Here is a 12,591-nt window from a genome sequence, read left to right as displayed (position 1 = left end):
AGGCAGACTGGTTTTATAAACGGCCTGACTGAACACTGGAGCGTTATCATTAGCATCCAGTACAGTGACGTGTATGACTACAGTACCTGATCTCTGAGGAGAGCCTCCATCTAAAGCTGTAAGGAGAAGATTAAGCTCCTTCTCCTTTTCTCGATCAAGTGTATTCTCCAGAACAAGCTCTACCTTATTGCTGTCAACAGCGAGGATAAAATTGTCATTTTTCTGTAGGTTGTATCTCTGAACAGCATTTTGACCTATATCTGCGTCATGGGCCTTTTCAATAGAGAAGCGGTTTCCCTTGTCCGCGGACTCCCTTATTTCCATCTCAATCATATTATTTTTAAATTTCGGCGAGTTGTCGTTTACATCCTGGATATGGAGACTTAGACGGTGAAGCTCAAGAGGATTCTCTAAAACCAGATCTACTTGTAAAACACACGAAGGTTTCTTGCCACAAAGGCTTTCTCTGTCCATCCTCTCCGATGTGATCAAATCTCCGGTATTCAGATTGATGTCACAGTACCTTTTACGAGTGTCCTCAAAATCCAAACGGGCCTTTCGAGAAGAGAAGGTCCTCAGATCAAGACCAAGATCTTTGGCTATATTTCCGATTACAGATCCGCGTTTCATCTCCTCTGGAACAGAATAACTCAGGTCTCCATTAACGAGGAGCAGCGATACAAGGAAGGAAGCGAAGCAGAGGATCAGGGGAAGCGCTCGAAATCCTTTGTCTCCCATTCTCTCAAAAAAAAACAACAACTCTCTCCTTGTTCCTGCTAGATCTTTCTTATGCAACCCAGTAACAGTAACTATAAGCCATTTACAGACGTCGTATAATCCAAACTTTTACCACACCGTTCACGACAAAACCTGGGCGAAAATATCCCACTGTGTATTGAAAACCTGCATCTGCCATGCAGCAACCAGGGGTGGAGTGAAAAGTGTTTGATATTTGGCAGCCAACAGCGACACCATGAGTCACTTTTTATCTTTACACTGGTGTGCAATGAAATACTCTCAACAATGTGTAAAACTTGTTTTAGTCACGTGAGCTCAATTGAACAGTCATCGTATATGTGATGCTCATCTCTTTTTGTAAACTAATGTTACACCATCGACAACGACTGGAAGATGCATCTCAAAACCCGTCATTATTCCTCCCCTTTTTTTTACAAGGCAACAATTCACATACACTTTTTAGAATGTAGATTGAATTATTTGCCTTAATTAGACACTGACAACGACCGAAAGGCGTTAATTACACCACCGTGAAATCCGCTAAGTGTGTGACAGATTGTAAACGATAAAATTGTTCTTCATTAAAGAAATTTCTGAAATTACAAAATAAATCGTGGAACCTAAAAGACGTTTGGGATTCCCATACATATTTTCTACACTCCATATGCATTATTATAACGGGCTCTGCGTTTTATTGTTTATTTTTTTCAAAAGCAAAGTGGTGGTAGGAGGAAGGTAGACAGAATAGCTGAGAAAGAAAAAAAGAAAACATCCACTGACGCAGCTGTTACGGAGAGCCAGCGTTTGTTCAGCACCATGGACAACGCCACCAATATGAAACAGCAAATGCACTGTTTAAGCCTCAGGCCATTCCTCAGACAACTTAACCTCGACAATGATCAGGTAGAAAAGCCAATGATCAATCAAAACTGCCCAGTGATTAATTCTTTAACATAAAACTAACATGACAAATAACCAAATTTAACACTTTCGTAACGAAACACATAAATGATCACATCAGTATATCTACACCGAAACGCAGCATTAGATTAGGAGATGGGGGGATTTGAATAAAAGCGTAAATGAAGGAGCGTTGTGGTTATGAAGGCCGCTGTGATGATAGCCCGAGTAAAGTGACATGATTTGCAACCTCAAGACTAAAACATGTAAAGGGTCAACTACTTCTGTGCTAAAAAAAATCATGTTCCTAAAGAATAAATAAATAAATAACTTGTAAAGTGCAAAATGTAGAAACACATGTTGCAGCTAAGTGATTCCGAATAGAAAAACTATCATTTGAAGAAAAGGAGGGAAAAAAAATTAATGCAAAAGAACCACTTGGATTTGAACGGCCCTTACCTCTGGTGAGGCATCTAGGTCCTCAAACGGGTCAGCAAAGTCTGATGGACTTTTCCTCAGAGTCTGGTCAGCAGGCAGTGTGTTGTCATTGTAGGATGACACAAACTTAAAGTCACTGGTTCGAGACCCTGTTGTCAGGTAGGCGTCATAATTGTAAGCGCTGCGTAAAGTTCCTGTGCCGTCTACATCTGCGTAATTTGGAGGCAGATAAGCGCTGGGGATGGCCACTGCTCCGTCAAACAACAATCTGGGCTTTCTCCTGCGACAAAACCTCACACCCAGGATGATGATGATGAAGGTCAGGAAAAACGTAGACACACACACCAGCGCGATGATCAGGTAAGAGGTCAGTTTGGAGTTCTTCTCGTCATAAGAAATGTCCTTCAGTTCTGGCACCTCAGCCAAGTTATCAGAAATCAGTAAATACATGGAGCAGGTGGCAGACAGAGAGGGCTGTCCGTTATCTTTCACTGCCACAATAAGGTTCTGTTTCATGCTGTCAGATTCGGAAATGTCCCGCTGGGTCCTGATCTCTCCGCTGTGGACACCAATAGTGAAAAGTCCCGGATCACTGGACTTCACGATGTGATAGGACAGCCAGGCGTTCTGTCCGGAGTCCGCGTCCACCGCTATCACTTTGGACACCAGAGAGCCTCCGTGGGCAGCTTTGGGGACCAGCTCGGTCATGAACGAGTTGCCCTCCGGCCCGGGGTATAGGATCTGAGGAGAGTTGTCGTTCACATCCGATATGAACACACTAACGGTCACGTTGCTGCTCAGAGGAGGAGAGCCGTTGTCTCTGGCCATCACGTGCACTTTGAAGCTCCTCAACTGTTCATAATCAAACGACCTCACAGCGTGGATCACCCCCGTGTCTCCGTTCACAGACACATAGGAGGACACCGGGGCTCCGTTCACCTCACCGCCTAACAGAGAATACATCACTGTACCGTTCTGTCTCCAGTCGGGGTCTCGAGCACTCACCGAACATAAAGTGGAGCCAGGTTTGTTATTCTCACTCACAGATGCGCTGTACGACTGCTCCTCAAACACAGGTGGGTTGTCGTTGATGTCTGCTACAGATAACTGAACACTTTTAGACGACGACAGAGGAGGAGAGCCCTCGTCAGTGGCACTGATTGTAATGTTGTAATCAGACACTACTTCACGGTCCAGCTGTCCTGTGCTCACCAGAGAATAATAGTTTTTAATAGAAGGAACCAACTTAAAAGGAACGTTTTGCTGAATGGAGCAGCGCACCTGTCTGTTAGTCTCAGAGTCTCTGTCCTGCACGTTGATGATTCCCACCTCTGTACCAGGTGACACGTTCTCAGGTATGGGATTGATCAGTGATTTTATAGATATCACTGGAGCGTTGTCATTCACATCAGTAACATCTATGATAACTTTTGCATACGACGTTAGACCTAGACCATCCTTAGCTTCCACCTTTATTTCATATGAACTACTTTCTTCGTAGTCAATAACACCAGTAACTCTAATTTCTCCAGTTTTGGCATCAATAGACAATACATTTATATCGTCGTCAGCCATGTGACCAAAGTCATACGTCACATCTCCGTTAACTCCTTCATCTGCATCTGTAGCACTTACTTTAATCACTAAGGTATCAGGAGGAGAGTTTTCAGGCAGACTGGTTTTATAAACGGCCTGACTGAACACTGGGGCGTTATCATTAGCATCCAGGACAGTGACGTGTATGACTACAGTACCTGATCTCTGAGGAGAGCCTCCATCTAAAGCTGTGAGGAGCAGATTGATCTCTTTTTCTTTCTCTCGATCAAGTTTATTCTCCAACACAAGCTCAACCTTGCTGTTGCCGCCGGCGAGAATGAAGTTTTCATTCTTTTGTAGGCTGTATCTCTGAACAGCGTTTTGACCTATATCTGCGTCATGGGCCTCTTCGATGGAGAAACGGTTTCCTTTCTCTGCAGACTCTCGTATTTCCATGTCAATCATATTCTTTTTAAATTTCGGTGCGTTGTCGTTTACATCCTGGATATGCAGACTAAGACGATGGAGCTCAAGAGGATTCTCTAAAACCAGATCTACTTGTAAAACACACGAAGGTTTATTGCCACAAAGGCTTTCTCTGTCCATCCTCTCCGATGTGATCAAATCTCCGGTGTTCAGATTGATGTCACAGTACCTTTTTCGAGATCCCTCAAAATCCAAACGGGCCTTTCGAGAAGAGAAGGTCCTCAGATCAAGACCAAGATCTTTGGCTACATTTCCGATTACAGACCCGCGTTTCATCTCCTCTGGAACAGAATAACTCAGGTCTCCATGAACGAGGAGCAGCAATACAAAGAAGGAAGCGAAGCAAAGGATCGGATGGAGTGCCGAAAATCCTTTGTTTCCCATCCTGGCGAAAATAACTCCCTCTTCTCTACAAATAACTGTATTGAAAAAAAATCACATCAACTAAAGTCAAATAATCTTCTGTTGCAAACATACAACAGCAAATGCGATGCAAAGCTGTTTGTAACGACGGGATTCTTTGGAGTCATGTACCCGACGTTACTGCAGCCAGTGGGAGGAGAAGTCTGCGCTGCTTTTGCGCTGGCCGACAGCGGCACCCTGAGTCGCTTTTTACTCTTTACACCTACTGTGTCCTCGACGCAGTCTAAACCCACATTTAGTCCGCCAATTGTCAATACCAACCTTGTGGCACATGATCAAAACAGACCAGAAGCTGAATTTACAGAATAATAAGTTTGGAACACACCTTAGATGTTGTGACTAGTTTAAAACGTGTTTCAAAATTTGATAACTGTAATACGTGGATGACAGCAAATCAAACACAAAAGACTTGTTTAGTTCATGCTGCTTAAATGAAACAGTACACCACAAAAGTACAGCATTAGTTTTTTTTTCCTCTTCCTCTTCTTCTTCTTTTTCATTACAGAGAGGGAATATAAGTAATAGCTGTAGAAGAATTTCTAACAGCATTGTAGTGGTTTCTGTTGTAGCCAGTGGTAGTAGTAGAAGTAAAGGTATTGTGTATAAGAGTCACGCTTAAAGAAAGTTTCTGGCTGCATCTTCGGTTTCAGGACCATGGACAGATACAACAGGGTTCTCATATAGCATGGAAGGCTTCTTCTCTAGTTGTTTTTTTAGTCTAATTATTACTTTAAACTGTCCCAGAATGCATCATGGCTCCATATTTATCAACAAGAACTCATATGCCACAAAAAATGGCTTTAAATGCCAGGTGTGTGCATATACAAGGTAATTGCAATGTTTTTCAGTTCCTCTATTGACAAAGAGAGCAAGATTTGCAGCTGAAATGTAAAAACAGAGTTAATAAATAAAAATATAGAGTTCTGTATAACTATGATTTGGGTAACAGGTCTTATGCAGGTCAGTATAGTAGTAGCAGTCATAGTCCCAGTCCTCACCATATGCATACTGAATCTGGTACACAGTTACTCTTGTGTATTTTGCCATCAAGAAGTGCATAGTGTGTCACAGCAATGCAAAGAAAGAAAGCGGACAGCAATCAGCCCAAAATGGCCAAAAAGGCCATAGCAGGTGCAACAAAAGCTCCCAAAGCAAATAATTAAGATGAACACCAGCTAGTTCCAACTAAAGGACCTGAATGGATAAGATGTGTTCACTGACTGCTGATTGAAAAGAACATTTGTCAAATTGCATAAAAGTTGTAAGCAGTTTAACAAAAACCCACCTGATGGGTATTTTTCTGTATGCCACCAAGCTATAAAAAAGCACCGGCCTCTTAAATTTCTGCCATTCATCACTCAAAAGACAAGCATCAGCAAAACCAGATGGCTCACAGCAGCATCATCTCCCATTGTCTAGTTCACTCAGCTTCCAAACAAATCCCTCAGGCTGTGCAAAACTTTAGAGCTGTGTAACTCTAACTCTTTCTCCAACTCTTTCTCAATAATGAGAGTCCACATTTTCAGTTTTGTTACAACTTCTCCAATTCTAGAAATTCACAGTTGCAGCATCATAAACCTTCATTTCAGAAAAATCAGTGATTAAATGACACTCATGTCACGCCAGTGATGCAAAGCATGATGTATAACAGACGCAAAAGAGGATTTAATCAAATCCTGATTTCTTGTGTTCAGTAGAGTGACAGATATATATTTCTCCTTTGCGATGCTGATTGAAAGAGAATTGCCTTTATTGACTCACCAATGAAGCAGTCTTCAAAGATGAGCAGAAGGAAGATTTTCACATCATTGAGGAATCGTTTTCTGGCACAGATTTTCCAGGAAGTCCAGAGGCCTTTAAGTGGTGGGTGCAGCTTGGTGTAAATTACTCCTAATCCATTTTAGCAACCTTAAAACATAAATATGCAGCATTAATATTGCATTACATTTCAACTTTATTAAAGCAGAATAAAGTCCACAATGTTCCTGACTGTAAAAGACATCTGTACATACACAGTGCAAAAATAAATGTCTACTAATTTCTAAGTCTTGATTAGATAATTATACACCCAGCAAACACAAAAATCCTCCCAAAAACATACTCTTGTGTTTGTCATCAATTGTTAGAGAAACTCAAGGTTTAAGCCTCCATGGGACCTGTAGAGGGTGTAGAGAATCACCACAGCAGCTTGAAGGGGGAGGAGTCAAAGCAGGCTATAAATAGATTGGGAGCAGAAACTGCACTTCACTACTGCCTGTGAGCATGCTGCCTGTGCACCATTGAGATCTGAACACCAGACTATTCAGGGTTAACCAATTTTACAGACCTCACTTTAAATTAAATAACACAGTTTTTATTGAAGGCTGATGATAAAAATCTGCATGAGAGTATTTTAGCAGATAACTTGTTTACAAACTGGTACATAAACAAGAGAGAGGTTAAACACCAACTAAATCACAATTTGTAATTGAAAAACAGAATAAATGAAAAAAAAGTAGATATTTTAATATATATTTACTAAAAAAAATCACTGAATATAACTGAGATTTATTCATTCAATTAACTGAATATTGCAATATTTTTGTGTGATCCTCAGATTACACAAAAACCTGTTTGTAAACGGTTAAATCTGATAATTGTTCATATAGTCCATAGTCATACATGTATCATATTCATACCTATAAATAGCAAAAATATAATTCACTTCAAAAAAATAAAAAAAGGGATGACTGTGGACACAGGACACAGTTTTACTCGGTTTAAAGTGTTCATAAAATTAATGCTGAAAGAACAGCCAACAGTTTTAGATTTTGCTGTTCTCTCAACATAAATAAAATGGACATTCAAAGCCGAGTAAAACTGATTCAAAACAAGCAGGAGATGACACGTTCTTTTCGCTACAATTAAACTCTACAGCACACAAACAACAATCTTCAACCAAGTGTCCTCATTTCATTGCACCTATCTCTCTACGAAAATAAAGTCTATAATTTTTTTGAGCACGTTGCTTAACGTGAGCCCCAATTTTCCCTCAACATACGCTCTCCTTTTTTTCCCCTCTCTATTCAGCTTTGCCAGCAGCTGAGACGCTTTGATGATCGACATTAAATGACGTATTGTCTCATGTTTTCTTATAGGCTATGAGATTTGCATGACCAGTGACGTAGGACTGCATGTTGTTGCATGATTATAAAAAATCAAATGTATTTTTTCGATATCACATTGACAGCAACTAGTCCTTACTCAATAAATGGAGAAAATGTTCTTGTATTCCTGAGATGAATGTGCAGCCCATGAAGATTTAATGGCCCAGTAATAATTAGACGCATCCACAAGAGAGTTGAAAGTTCAACATTTGAAAAAATAATAATAATAATAATAATTAATTAATCAATTAATAATAATAATAATAAAAACAGGTTTTAAACACCTGTCTTCGTCCTGTCAGGACACCTCAAAGGTCATTAAAAAAAAAAGGTTTGTCCACTCCACTCTATCTGCAGTTAAACAAAACACCAAAAATCCAAGCATTTTTTTGAGTATATTTTATTTTAATTAAATATTGTTGAAGTGTATTGCACTGATGAAATACACTAAACACAAAACAGAATTAAAGTCAATGAAAAAATATCAACTTTAATCTAGGATCAACTAAACAATGTCAACGTTTCGATTGTTAAACTACTTCCTTTATTAAAATAATAAATAAATAAATAAATAAATAAATAAATAAAAAGTAAGTTGAAATTAACATACAAGACAGTTTCAATCAATAGAGTGCAACTCTTCCCTTTCACAAACTGAAACATTACTATCAAATCAACTCTGGTGACTAACAGTCCACTGGGTTGGGCAGCGATTAGAAGTACTGCAGCATTTGATGATTGAAACAGTCTACGTATTGAAACAACAGCATATTGAATCCATAAAATGCCCTCCCACCTAAAAAAGTTTTATAAATAAGCGAAATTAGCTGTATTACTACTGAATCAACACTGTTCTTACAATCAATTAAATATATTTCCCAGGACTTGGCTTAATGTTCAAAAAGCATTTAGGCTACAGAAAGTGTTTCTTTACTTTATGATTAACTGATGCGCTATGAAAAACTTAGCATGTACAATAATAATTATTGAGTTACTATCGGCAAAAAAAAAGTATTTAAAAAAAAAAACAGGTACATGTTTGAGCCTTTGATCTCATTTAATGAGTTTGTATTTGTGGACTCGACTCAAACGGCAGCAGCTAACGTGCATGCTGACTGTTGCTAGCTTAAAATTTAAGCTAGGTATGCTTCAGTTACTCTGAAGTTAAACTGACAGTTACTGATGACTGTTTAAATGGATACTGAAAAACAACAAACCAAACTTACCAGAATGAAGCCCGTTGAAGTCACAAAACTGTAAAACAAGACAACTAAGCACAACTACGAAATTTTGGCTTAGGCCTACTTCTGAAGTTACTGACTGACTTTGCCGTTTCCAGTTTGCGGCGTTGCTCATAAGAAGGGAAATGTGTGGAAAGAGAGGTGAGGAAAATTGTGTTTAATTTGTGTCTGACCGAGTCCTCTACAACTGACACTGTCTTTCTAACCCTTTTAGCGAAATTGTCAGACTTTAAAACAAAGCTTCAAATCAACGATTTTTAACGGAGGACACTGGGATTTGCGTGTGAAACGTCACTTCGCCAAACAGGTGTGTAGGGACCACAGCCTTTTTAAAGGCTGGTGGGGGTCACGTGACATGACGTACCGGAGATGAACGGTGATGACTTCCGTCAATTCAAAAAAAGTCATTACAATATTCAAATATTTTTAAAAAAAATGCCATTTGATCAGTTGCCACGTCGTATTTGAGCTTTTAATAAAGATTAATATAATAATAAAAAGATGATAATGATAATTTTACAACCAAACTTCAGATTAAACGTTCAAAATGTACTTAACAGGAACTACCACCGTCACCTGACCTATTGACGAAAGTGCCATGTTGACGATGTATGTACTAGAGTGCCTAGTATGTACATGGGAAACTTTAATTTTCTTTTACTGGTGATACTTGCTGAAACTGTTTAATAATCCAGTTTGAATAAAAGCTATCGAATACTGTTCTGATTATTTGCCCTGTACTACAGAAAAAAAACATTCAGTATGTGATTTTTTTTTTTAATGGTAAATTGCTGTGTATTTTTTATGTAAACATTACACTAGCAATATTTATCATCCTTGGGCAAGGCTAGACTAGGCTTGTTTGCTCTGTGTCGCAATAAATACATTTTTTACGTTGTGAGTTTGTTGGTTAATGTATTATTTCTTTAATGTTGTGAATACAAACAAGCAAGAACAAAGCAAAGTAATACAACAGGACAAGGGATCCTGAGGGTCTGATTGTATTTTTGTGATACAAAGCCATCTTTCAAGAAATTTACTTGAAAGGTGGACTAACTAAAACCCAACAATCCTTCAGCCAAAAGAGACAATGACTTCTAAGACAAAAGTTTGGAAACGAATGAAAATGATGTCAAATAAATCCAACATCAAAAGACGAACTCTGTTACAATCATATTTTCCTGCTGTTCTTCCTAGTGTTGGTGAAATTGGTGAAATGATAAATATCATTTTGAAAGAAAGAAAGAAAGAAAGAAAGAAAGAAAGAAAGAAAGAAAGAAAGAAAGAAAGAAAGAAAGAAAGAAAGAAAGAAAAAAAGACAGAAAGAAAGAAAGAAAGCTTTTTCATTTATTTTGTCACTCTAATCAAACGTGCTGCAAGACTTTGACCAGAAGATGGCGCCTCATGTCTGGCACTCTTCGTACAGGACTAGTGAAAATGATGTGAATGAAGAGAGGAGGTGATGAACTGCTGCTGTCGTGTAGGCCTACTCGCTTTTGTGAAGTGGTGCCTAATAACATGGACCTCAGTGTAAGCAGTTTAAAAATCTCTACCTCACCAATCCAGACAGCATCTTTATCCGTTAGATGTTGGCCACAGCTTACTAGAAATGATGAAACATTTCTGCCTGCAGCGTGGAAGTACAAAGCAGTAATGGACCTGAAAACGGAGCACAGCCGCTGGCACAGTTGCCTCCAAATGACCTCTACATGGTAGCTGAAAAATTTCAGTCCTATTTTACTGCAGATATCACACTGACAAATGGAAAGTAAAGGCTGCACTTTGTGCTGCCATACTGTATCATAAATATGTATATATATATATATATATATATATATATATATATATATATATATATATATATATATATATATATATATATATATATTTATATATATGTGTGTGTGGGGGGGGGGGGGGGGGGGGTGCGTGTGCGTGTGTGTGTGTGTGCGTGTGTGTGTATGTGTGTGTGTATGTGTGTGGATTATGACTATCCTTAAATAAATGAATAAAAAGAATAATGCTCCAAAATCACATTGGCTGATCTGATGAATGCAACACAGGAGGAGACTGCTGTTGTATTAATGTACAGATTCTTTGAAAAAAATAAAATTAAAGTAAAATAAAATAGAAGGGTTTAAATCAGGGATTTAGATAATAATTATATATATATATATATATATATATATATATATATATATATATATATATATATATATATATATATATATATATATATATATATATATATATCTTTATATATATATATATATGTGTGTGTGTGTGTGTGTGTGCGTGTGTGTAAAGATAGATAGATAGATAGATAGATAGATAGATAGATAGATAGATAGATAGATAGATAGATAGATAGATAGATAGATAGATAGATAGATAGATAGATAGATAGATATGGACATATAGTATCTTCAAGTACTGCCTGGAAAGTATAACCGGCTGAACAAATGAGCATTATTTCTTACTCTCTAGCTTTGTTTACTTTTAAACTAAAATAATGTATTTAAAGAAAACACAACATAGCATAACATAACCCTTTAATTATCCAAGTTGGAAATTTTACAACATTAGTAGAACCAAATACTAAATATAGTAGATACAAAAGGCAAAAACAGGCAACACAGTGAAAAAAAAAAGTTTTACTAAAATGATTTTGATTATAAAAAAAAAGACTTTGCCTTTTTTAACAGACTTTAGGCACTGTTTCACAAAACCAAAGTATGGACTTTTGTGTACAGTATACCAGTTAGATGGTTGGGACTGCTGCCTTGTAGCAGGATGGTTCTTGGTTGGTTTCATGTCCATGGTCTTAAAAAATTAAACAAGAATGTTCTGACCTTTTCTTTTTTTTTTTTTTACCAGAGCATGAACCATGGACTTGCAGCACCGGACTGGTTCTACATCCTTGCTGTGGCCTTTCCCGTAGTTGCTTGGATGACTTACCTTTCTGCTCTGATATCTGGACCATGACTTTGAATAACCATAAGGCTAGAGATATGAAAAATAAACCAACCTTGACAAAGGCAGGCAGGCCCATGGTGTGGTGATGGGGAATACCAACATCCAGAGAGATTGAGAAAAGGTTCAAATCCCTGACTGAACCCTCTTGGGTGACCTAGCTGCAGCACACCCAGGCAGTTCAATGAAGCTGTGAATGGGGACTGCTGCCTTACAGTAAAACATTTCATGGTTTATATCCAGAGCTGAGAGAGAGAGAGCATTGGCAAGGTTAACAGAATACAGGGAAAGTACACCTATATCCATGACAGGTTAGAGGGGTAGATTTCCCAGATTAGACCAGATTTAATATCATTTATTTCTTATTTTGTTTTATTTTAGTTTTACCAGGAAAACTGAATTGAATGAGTGCCAAAACTTCCTCAGCAATATCCCAATGTATCCCAATTTTTGAGAATGTTGTAGTCCTATAAAGCTTTTAATAAGTCATCAGTGCATTGACATCTTAACATGAACATTGAGCAGTGGTGATGAGGCGATGTAATACCTTTTCATGGGGCCCGGAATTCCTGAAAGAAAATATATATGAAAAGTGTGTCAACCAACAAATCGTCATAAATGTGCTCTTGAACAGGTTTTTGTGGAAGTGGAACACAACTTCTACTTAGTTTTTGTGACTTTGTGTTGCAGGAGTAGTGTGTTTGACTACT

At 38.2% G+C, this 12,591-nt stretch overlaps 1 protein-coding gene across 1 annotated transcript; it reads right to left on the bottom strand.

Annotated features, from left to right (window-relative positions):
* Positions 1 to 1,755: 1,755 nt before the first annotated feature.
* On the bottom strand, positions 1,756 to 4,636 carry LOC141793161 (protocadherin gamma-A11-like). Its single transcript, XM_074673649.1, has 2 exons — positions 2,098 to 4,636; positions 1,756 to 1,764 (listed from the first exon to the last, which is right to left on the bottom strand). The coding sequence occupies exons 1-2, from the start codon at positions 4,480 to 4,482 to the stop codon at positions 1,756 to 1,758; spliced, it is 2,394 nt and encodes a 797-aa protein (XP_074529750.1). The 5' UTR covers positions 4,483 to 4,636.
* Between the last annotated feature and the right edge of the window lie 7,955 nt (positions 4,637 to 12,591).

The sequence above is a fragment of the Halichoeres trimaculatus genome, unplaced genomic scaffold, assembly GCF_033239565.1.
Source record: "Halichoeres trimaculatus isolate MK-OKI-2021-1 unplaced genomic scaffold, fHalTri1.1 fHalTri1_scaffold_7, whole genome shotgun sequence".
In the NCBI taxonomy this organism is placed as follows: Eukaryota; Metazoa; Chordata; class Actinopteri; order Labriformes; family Labridae; genus Halichoeres; species Halichoeres trimaculatus.
The sequence above is the reverse complement of the archived record's forward strand: the minus strand, read 5'-3'. Positions and strand labels throughout refer to the sequence as shown.